Genomic DNA, 10,563 nt, shown 5'->3' with positions numbered 1-10,563 from the left:
TTTCCCATTGTTTGATTGATATGAAAGTTTAACGTAATATAAACAAATATTTTTAAAAAATTTTAGTAAAATTTCAGTTCGATCTAACAGTTGGATAAAAAATTATATTTAATAGTATAAAACTGTACATTAAAAACAAATCAATCTAGAACCACCATGTAGTTAGAATAAATAAGAAATTTTTGTAATAAAAAGATTTTAAAACACTAATAGAATCATTTCCACACTTAAAAAACTATATTTCTACGCATGATTTTGTAAAACTAGAAAAACTTTTAAAAATAAACTAATGAATATTCTTGTATTATAAGAAAAATAATCCTTCCGGGTAGGAATTTCACGAGTAAAAAACAATAAATAACAAAATCCAAGGTGTTTTTGGTGACACTTGACGGCAAATAAGCGAGATCCCATGCTCGCTCATCTAATATGGAGGCAGGATATGTACGGATTGCCCCCCCCCCCCCCCCCCCATTGTCTATATGCCCAAAAGGTGATGCTGGCGCAAATCAAGCTCTAGATGGTTGGTCAACAAAGAGGGAGAGTGACCAATTATCTACGTAGCTACTAGAATATGATAGATCTGAGTGATGCATCATCATCATCATCACTGAGGCATGTCCATGGAAGAGCCACTTTCTCCCCCTACATGCTCTCTCTTTTCCCTGGAAAAAGGAGGTGGGAGGGGGTCCTCTTGACCCCTGAATGGGCGATACAAATAATAACTCCTCCATCTGTCGACAGACGAAAGGATTGCTTTTCTCCATTCTTCTGTTTTTGTTATCCTTTTTGAATGATGATCAAAGGCATGCTTGTGATCCAGCAGAGAATGCAAGCGCAGGGGGAGAACAAGGCCCCAGTTCATAGAACTTTTAAGGTTGTGTGCTTCTATTCTGGTGTATTTAACAGTTTTTTTGCCTACAACCGAAGTAGGCAGCGAGGAAACACATCAGATGCTTGTTTCTCGTCCTGTAATGGATTGTTTTGTCTTCACCCTCGAAGCAGACATCGTCTTCATTTTGAAATCTGTTCAGGCTGGTTGTAATACAACCGGGAAAAAGAGAGAGTTTAATCTTCCTAGGCTTGACGTCTGGTGATGGAAACCATTTTGCAAGAATCTTTATAGCATAAAACAAGAGGCCCATCCTCCAACATGGAAGAAAATAGGGAAAAGGCACGAGGAATGACATGAACTTGGTCATTGATTTGAAATGGCAATTACAGGCTTTTGCTGATCTGCAAAGCCATGCATGGAAGGTTTTGCAAGAGTGTTTTGTAGTTGCTGATAATTCAGCATATTATCAGCTCAACAATTTATTAGGAATGTATCAGTTACATGTAGACAACTCCCCTAAAATTTAATTAGAAAGATATCTAAATGTTTTTGTTTTTGGATTATGCTTTTTAAAGTTTTTTTTTCAATTAAAAAACATAAAATTAATGTTTTTTTGTTTTTTGTGTTTTTAAATGATTTTGATATATTAACTAAAAAAAATATAAAATATAAAAAAATTATTTTAATCTATTTTTAAAATATTTTTACCTTTTCAGCCAACCATAATTTAAAACATGGTGAAGGAACATAAAACCATAAGCTCCTAGTAACTCGGTTGAAAGAATTCATAATAAGAACTGTGTTTTTTAAATTTTTTATTTAAAATTATTTTTTAAAATTTTTAAATTATTTTGATATGTTGATATTAAAAATAATTTTTAAAATTAAAAATATTAATTTAATAATTTTTAAATAAAAACATTTAAAATTATAATCATTATTACATTTCGAGACATCCTCTCTTGTCACGTAAAAAAAACATCAATAAAAGTCATGGGAACGTCTAATGTATACTCAATAGCTAAGCTATTATATCCATGAGTGCAAAACATCTCAATTTAAAAAAGGCAACCACCTTTTCTCCATTGATTAAGATTTTCCTTGGATATGCATCATGGAGCCTCAATCCTTTTCTGGTAATCACTCAATTTGTAACGTCAAGAGAAATACCTTTTTTTTTTTTATTCACATGACCATGAGGTGATCACATGAACCATGACTTTTTTTATTATTTATTTTTATTTTTATTTTTACCATCAAATGTGAGCCTTTAACCTCACTTGCCAAATCAAAATTATGTAATCTAAGTTCAAAGTTTATAGTTCTTAATATAATAGGTACTAGAAACTTATATGGTTGTTAATTTTAGAGCCTGTGAGATTAGTCAAGGTACATATAAATTAATCCGGATATCCATATTAATAATAATAAAAAAACTCATAATTTAAGAATTAAGATTAGAATTAACTTAATCTCATATTAATTATAATTCGAACAAGTTTGTCAACCCAACAAAACTTTAAACAAATGCAACTAGGCCACTCATTCCCATGCATTCGCCTCTATTCATTTATCATTAAAATAAAAAAATCAATAAGAAATAAAATATAGTTTTTTAAAAGAAAAATCAAGAAGAAATAAAATAAAATATGAAAAATTCAGTTTTTTAAAATTTATTTTATAGCAAAAATATAGTTTACCCTTAAAGAAAAATATGGCAAGTAATGTTTATTTTTTAAAGTAATTTTTTTAAAATATATTAAAATATATTTTTTTATATTAAATATTAAAATAATCTAAAATTATATATAGATATTTTTTTTAAAAAAAATTCTAAAATTGTTTAATAATAATAAAAAAAAACGCAAAGAAGCGCAAATCCCCTCAAATACCACCCCAGGTTTTACTGCTAAAAAAATTTGAAAAATAAGAGAGAGAGAGAGAGAGAGAGAGGGAGGGAGGGAGGGAGGGAGGGAGGGGTTGGTAAAAGAGGCAGAAAGCTGAAACCAGAAAGGAGAGTAAAAGGCCCTCTGCACTTTGTTGCGCAAACACAACACAACATCAAGTGAAGTAGCTTTCTTGCTTGCAAGCTTCAATAAAACTAATTAGGAACGAAGGATCCTCCACTGTCCACATCCCACTCTTTCTCTTTCCTTTCCAAACCCTTCTTGTGAAGCAGCAGCGCATGCAAAAAACTTTAGACAAGGATCAGCGTCATCCTAACCGTTTGATTATTTCACCGCACATTGTCTCCTCGCTATCTGATCATTTTGGAGTTTTTTTTTTTACTCTAATCAATGGGAGCCCGCTGCTCCAAATTCTCTTTCTGCTGGTTCCACTCTCACCTTAAACCTTCAGTCCTCGAATCCTCCGATCTCGGTAAACTCATCAAGCCCCTCTCTTTCTGCCAGTCTCTCTCTGTCTTTTTCTTTCTTTCTTTTTTGGGTGTAAAATGAGGGGTAATAGTTTGCGTAATGATGTCATTTCGGTGCAGAAAATGGGGGCAAAAGTGACAGAAACGCATTTCCCAGTTTCACCGAGTTCAGTTTCGAACAACTGCGAGCAGCCACGTCTGGGTTCTCTTCGGACAACATAGTATCGGAACACGGTGAAAAAGCTCCCAACGTTGTTTACGAAGGGAAACTAGACAATGACCGTTGGATCGCCGTTAAACGATTTAATCGTCTCGCCTGGCCTGATTCCCGCCAATTCCTCGTACAGCCTTTCTATTTTTTTTAAAGCTTTGTTAAAATGATGAGAAATTACTAGTATAATTAAGGAAATTTTAAAAAATGAATATGGTAAAACTGTAATTAGGAGGAAGCGAGAACGGTGGGGAGCTTGAGGAGTGAGAGATTGGCGAATCTGATTGGATGTTGCTGTGAGGCAGAGGAGAGATTGCTTGTTGCTGAGTTTATGCCCCATGAAACTCTTGCTAAGCATCTTTTCCACTGTGAGTCCTTTTTATCTTCTCTTTAATTTTTTTTTTATTAGTTTTGGTTGTTAATCTTCTATCTTTTTATTGTCTGGTTAGTGCTAGGGTTGCCCTTTTTCCTATCCAGCATTTTTCTTCAGAGAATTTTCTTTTTCTTCTTCTTTTTTTTTTCGTTTTCTGTTGGCCAAAAATGGCTAACGTTGAAAATAAGTTGACCAGATTTGATGAGGGGATATAATGGTAAGTAGAATAGAGTTGATGAACTTTAAATTTGGAATAATCTTTGTCTGAATTTTTTATATTTTGGTCTTAAAGGGGAGAGCCAGCCCATGAAATGGGCAATGAGGTTGAGGGTAGCTCTGTACTTGGCACAAGCTCTGGAATACTGTGGCAGCAAAGGAAGGGCGTTGTATCATGATCTCAATGCCTACAGGATCTTATTTGATAAGGTAAATGTGGCTGTCTGCGACGTAGAATTTACTTTGTGGTGCCGATAGTGTCGGTCCTGATTTTTTGGTTTGGTGGTTGACAGGATGGTAATCCCAGGCTATCTTGCTTCGGCCTCATGAAGAATAGCCGAGATGGAAAAAGTTACAGTACAAATTTGGCTTTCACCCCTCCAGAGTACTTGAGAACTGGTAAGGACTGTTTGTGTCAGCATCACAACTTCTGATTGCTATAAACTGATATGATCTTTGCGTGCATAAATGGATCAGTTACATCTCAATCTGATTAGTTTTTGGGTATCAAACGCTAGCGAAAAGGTTGAAAATGGTTAAATCATTAGAAATGTCGATGGTTGAAATTATTTCGTAATCCTGGCAGGTAGAGTTACACCAGAAAGTGTGGTTTACAGCTTTGGAACCTTGTTGTTGGACCTTCTGAGCGGCAAACATATTCCCCCAAGTCATGTAAGTAATTTGCTGTTCTATTGCTGTAGTAACCCATCTTGTTGGTTTCTTTGTCCCTGGTAGTACAAATGAATTATTGTTATTCCCATTTTGATTGATAACCATTTAAGCATAAAAAGTTTTGAGGATTTTCTCCACTCTTTGCCTTGTTTTTAGGCACTTGACCTGATTCGTGGCAAAAATTTCCTGATGTTGATGGATTCTGCTCTAGAAGGCCATTTTTCAAAAGATGATGGAACAGAGTTGGTTAGATTAGCTTCCCGTTGTTTGCAGTATGAAGCTCGTGAAAGGCCAAATGCTAAATCCCTTGTCACTGCACTTATGTCACTTCAAAAGGATACAGAGGTATATAAAATAGTTGATTGAGCTGCACGTCTTTGTAGAGCACGGACAGCATAGTTTTGTCAAAATGAGGCCTGCTTCTGCAAGGTTGAATAGTTTTTGCAAATAAGCTTGTTCTTATCTAATATAGTTTTAGCAGGTCCCATCTTATGTTTTGATGGGCATCCGAGAAGAAACTGCATCATCAACTCTGCCATTGTCATTGACTCCTTTTGGCGAGGCATGCTTGAGAATGGATCTCACTGCTATACATGAAATACTGGATAAGATTGGATACAAGGATGATGAGGGGATTGCTAATGAGGTTTGGCATCTCTTCTCTGTGACTTGAATGGTTTCCTACATTTCATTGCTATGAAAATAAATAAATAGATAAATGAGATGTTTTTTTAACTAGTCATATCACTATGCTTTATACTAGTCATAACTATGCGCCTTAAGCAGGACAAGGTCCTATTGAGTTATTGTATAATCAAATTGTATGTATCTATTGTCGTTTGGGCTGACAGTCCTTGTGTCCATTCTCAAAAAATTAAAAAAAGAAATATTAGTTTGTCCACCTGGCAATTACAAATCATGTCAACAGTTCTGAATCCTTTTTTTTTCTTCTTAGGATTTTGTGTCGGAATCAAAAAATTAAATCCGAGGAACTAGATACCCAGGGCTTTGGGTGAAGTCTTATTATGTTGCTCTGGCTTTAATATGTAACCTGTTCTTTAACTCTGTGCTTAGCTCTGAATTAATTTTTTTCCTGTAGCTTTCTTTTCAAATGTGGACCAATCAAATGCAAGAGACCTTGAATTCTAAGAAGCATGGAGATGCTGCTTTTCGAGCTAAGGATTTTGCAACTGCCATTGATTGCTATACACAAGTGAGTATCTCTAGTTATTGTCAAATATGGAACTTGAATTCTTAGGATGGTTTATTTTCTTATTTAGTTACAAGCAGAGCAATGTTATAAATTAGTTCATGAAGTAATTTTCTATTGGATGATAGATTAGTGGTATCATTTCGTCTTGTTAGAGATGAATATTCAGTAAGCAGAGAAATTGGTACTATAAGAACAATTATAAATCAGTGGTTTCATTTTATCTTGTTAGAGATGAAAGTTTTCTTTTGGGTTGCTTAGCTGACATGAAGGATCATATTCTACCAACAAAGTACAAAAAATCTCATCCCTTGATAAAGTTTCAGTACATGCCTATATTAAGTTAGGGAAATCAAGTTGTTCTGGCAAAAGTTCTTGTTATGCTGCATAGTTTGCTGCTAGCATAATAGTAAAACTTAATTGAGCCTCTTCCACAGATTTAGTGTTGAGTCTTTTTGTAATAAAATATGGGTTAGTTTTCCTTCTGCTTCCTGATGGCAGTAAAACTCTATGTTGGCTTGTGAAAGGAGATTTAAGTTTTCCCTGTCTTCTGCAGTTCATTGATGGCGGAACCATGGTGTCACCCACTGTGTACGCTAGGCGCTGCTTATCTTACTTGATGAGTGACATGCCGCAAGAAGCTCTAGGGGATGCTATGCAGGCCCAAGTGGTGTCTCCTGATTGGTCCACTGCCTCGTACCTTCAAGCAGCTTGCCTCTTTAGCCTTGGAATGGAGACTGACGCGCAAGAAACACTCAAAGATGGCACAAACTTGGAAGCCAAAAGAAACAAAAACTGAAAGTGTATAGGTCTTTTTTTATGATTTTCGTTTATTAATTATTGTTTTTTTTTCTTTTTTAGTAATTTTGTGTAGGCTCTTGTGTGTATTCTTGCTTCTCATTTCTCCATCCTCATTTTGACCCATTGTTGACATCACAGGATTCTTCAATTATTTTTGTTTGTGTGGATAAAGTATATGCTTCTGCAGTTCAGCCGTTCCTTAATCTTTTGAGTGCAGTAATTGACACATGCAATGCAATCAGAAAATATAAGAGTGTTGATGCTGCAGTTTTCTGTGAGCATGGACTCTTTTAGAGGCTCTGTTATTTGATCATGCTCCCAACCAAGAACCAGGTTGCTGGTTAACACTTCATTCTGGGAATCCGACATGCATGAACCTCTGTCGTGAACATAAAAGGAATAACAGTGGCCAAGACTAGAGTTGAAATAAAAGAGAGAACAGACAGTTTTAATGGCTGGGGGATTTTCAAAATGCTTTATGACTATGAGGGAAATCTGGTAAAAACTCTTACAAATCATAAGGTATTGGAGAATATTTCTGCCATGGATCCATCTCCATATTACGAGACATTATAAAGAAAGGAACAACAATAACAGCATCTAGATGAATCCATACAACCTCCAAACACCCACAAATATTTTTCAAGGCAGATAAAGCTCTGATAAATACAAGCATACGTATGTAGATCAACAAATACCTATGCATACTAAAGGAAAATGTAGACGTATAAAACCCTACGAGGCACTGAACTCTTCCTCATTCATCACACAACAATCTTTGCAAGTACTAGAATAATTCTGCTTTCTCTATAATTATTTCTTTCTTTTCCCCCTCAAGCCTCTCCTACAGAAGTTTACGAGGAGGATGGCACATGGAAGTGAAAGAGCCAAGATAATATAAATGCAAATACCACACAAGCAAGCAAGAAATTCAGGAAGCGGTGGCCTTGCCAAAAGCTTCGAGTTTCTGTGGTAGGAATTGATGTTGAGGCTGCTGCCGCCGCGGTATTTACCATGACATTGCTTGTCTCATTTGAATGCTCAATTGACTCGATGTCACTTGCTAAAACAACATTGCGTGCAATAGAATGACAAATCTCACAGGTCCTGGTACATATCCCGTGAACCGAATAAATATAGGTGAGAAATAAATACCAAAACATATATGAGACCAATTTTCATATACCATGATAGCTGCCACATGATTAGAAATTTGAAATGAAAGTTAAATGCAAATAAATACTGCTCATTGATCATGTAATATGCACTAATGCAACCCCTAAAGCATATAGCTCATTCATCTGTTCATCCGTGTACAACAGCAAATAACTTGGAACAAAACATTCCCAAAAAAATGGCGTAGAATAGATGCCTGGTCCAGAGATAAGGCTAGCGGGCATATTGTGAACTAGAAGATCAGGTAAAAGACTCACCAGAAATGAGAGAGAGAGAGATCTTTGAACATCATATAGTGATAAAACAGCGATTTTGGAAATTTAAGCCAGAGATATATTGTTAGGTTAAAGCTTCAAATACACAGCATAAAGAGAACTTATTCTGATTGACAGACATAGAATAGGGTGATAGCTTAGGAGCCGGAGATACTGCTTTATTACCATTTACCACATCATGTAATAGATGATGAATAATACTGTATTCACTATCATCAAATAATAGATAATTTATATTAAACCTCCATAATAGCTATCTACCATCACTTGTTCCAGCACTTTTTTTTTACATCATATATAACAGTATTCCAGCAAGGAGAAGTAAGATCCACAGAAGATCCTTGCTACCACTAAAAGTAATGATCAATAAGCACGCGCTGGTGCTTGAATAAACAGTTTAGAATGTTCAGTTTTCTGATCCAAAACATCAATCAAATCATTTTTTTCCAGGCTGTTCTAGTTCTAACTAGAAATTAAAGCAATGTTAAATACAAGAGCAGACCAATCAATTGTCCACGTTTAATAAGTAAACAGCGAAGTGCATTCTAACTGATACCAAGATATTCCACCATTGTTTTGAGTATGGTATCAACCAATATGACACTGATAGTCTGACATAGACATGCATGACAGAGAAATACTGATTCTGGAACGCATGGACCATAAGTTTTAAGATTCACAACTATCAGGAGATTTCTACCCATCATTCAGCGTCATACGATGCTTAAATCTCATGCACAATATCATGGATGTCAACTATTATTTTTTTGCTAAGCACATCAGACGAACAGGAAGTAAGGAATCTGCATTAGCAATTATACAAATACAAATATTAAGTAGCGCACCCACAAGCAATTATCTTTTAATCTGCGTATCAACAAGGAGTCAGAACTCCATTGTGATAAAGAGAAGAGAAGCAGAAAGGAGCATTATTTAGATTCCTAAACTTCTAAAAAGTACAGATTGGCAAGAAATTGTCGGTGTAGCGACATATCATTGGGACTGGTATCTTAAAGCTGTACTCTTTTGCTTTACTCTTTTTTTTTTTTTTTTTTTTTTCTGTCAACTTGTTTACTAAACAGAAACTCCTTCCACTTTCCATTTTATTCATCATAATTCTTAACTTCTACATTATGCTTCATATCCCACAAACTAATCAGACTGTAATCCAATATTCAAAAGCCTTAACTAATGAACCCTTTGTCCTCTTTGGTGAAAAAATGTTGTTACTAATCCTTCAAGAAATCCCGCTTCAGTGCAACATTTACACTTAAAAAAAAAAAACATCAACCAACTTAGATAATACTAAGAAGCACGAAGTGGATATTTACCATTTCTCACAAACAAACAAAGTTAACATAATAATCATCATACCAACACTTTAAATAAATAATTTTTGTATTCAAAAGAGCAAAAGAAAATTTACCAAAGAAAAAAAAAACTAGAATTCAATCTTGTACTTACTTGTTTCCCTTAATCTTGAACCAAACCTCTGCACACTGTTTATGAGCAGCAGCCAAATCATCCTTGCAAGAACAACCCAATTCAATAGGAACTCCTGATTCATGGCTATTACTCTCTAAACCCAGATGGCAAATCCTACAATCTCTCTCCACTTTACTCAAATGCACCTTTGTTTCGGGCACCCCATTTACAATCCCCACCTCCACTGAACAATCAGACACTGAAGACACCCTCCTAGAATCCAAAACCACACTGTTTATACCCTCAGGATCAGAGACACAAGCGAAACTGTAATTATCATAAGACCCACCAGTGGTTGAATAGAACTGCGAGTAGCAAGACCCATCTTCTGCATCAGAAAAACAACTGGCATCACTTCCAGCAACGGAGCGGCGGTGTGTTCCTTTCTCTAAATCGATGTCGGACATTTCATGAACTGACATTTTGAAGATTTAGACACAGGACGAATCAAAAACTGAAGTATAATTTTGGAAACTTTGGTTGGTTTTTTTAAGGAATTTGACATAAATTCAAAGGACTTGATGAAGTGGGTGTTCTTGGACTAGGTGACAACAACAACAACTACTACTACAACTCCATTAACGTTACCAAAATCAATACTTTGCAAAGAAGAAAGAAAAAAGAGCTAACAATCACCGAAGTAGAGAATTTATTTATATTGATTATATCAGAGAATGTAATAATAAGAGGAAAAAGAAAAGCTTAAGGTTGCCTTTTTCTCATCGAGACAAAACACGTTGTGGTTTTGTTTTTTAAAAGACTTTTGCTTTGGACTGCAGACAACTGCAAAGCAGCTACAGAGTACAGAGACGGAGGCATGCTTGAAGAATTGCAAGGAGATTTCCTTTTTAAGATTATAATAATAATTAAGCGGCCCTACTAAAATTAAATGGCAAACTTTACCTCCAACTATTAATAGAGTCTTAATATAGTCC

The 10,563-nt window shown here is 35.3% G+C and overlaps 2 protein-coding genes across 2 annotated transcripts; one reads left to right on the top strand and one right to left on the bottom strand.

The window, feature by feature from the left end:
- Positions 1-2,778: 2,778 nt before the first annotated feature.
- Positions 2,779-6,878, top strand: LOC133677650 (serine/threonine-protein kinase BSK6-like). The gene is made up of 10 exons (XM_062099768.1): positions 2,779-3,214; positions 3,330-3,550; positions 3,653-3,788; positions 4,086-4,219; positions 4,303-4,408; positions 4,596-4,681; positions 4,838-5,026; positions 5,163-5,327; positions 5,781-5,894; positions 6,448-6,878. Exons 1-10 carry the CDS (start codon positions 3,133-3,135, stop codon positions 6,688-6,690), a joined length of 1,476 nt encoding a protein of 491 aa, XP_061955752.1. The 5' UTR covers positions 2,779-3,132; the 3' UTR covers positions 6,691-6,878.
- A 391-nt stretch (positions 6,879-7,269) lies between these two features.
- On the bottom strand, positions 7,270-10,471 carry LOC133677651 (uncharacterized). Its single transcript, XM_062099769.1, has 2 exons — positions 9,608-10,471; positions 7,270-7,799 (listed from the first exon to the last, which is right to left on the bottom strand). Exons 1-2 carry the CDS (start codon positions 10,048-10,050, stop codon positions 7,547-7,549), a joined length of 696 nt encoding a protein of 231 aa, XP_061955753.1. The 5' UTR covers positions 10,051-10,471; the 3' UTR covers positions 7,270-7,546.
- Positions 10,472-10,563: the final 92 nt, after the last annotated feature.

This window comes from Populus nigra, chromosome 17 (genome assembly GCF_951802175.1).
Source record: "Populus nigra chromosome 17, ddPopNigr1.1, whole genome shotgun sequence".
NCBI lineage: Eukaryota > Viridiplantae > Streptophyta > Magnoliopsida > Malpighiales > Salicaceae > Populus > Populus nigra.
The sequence above is the reverse complement of the archived record's forward strand: the minus strand, read 5'-3'. Positions and strand labels throughout refer to the sequence as shown.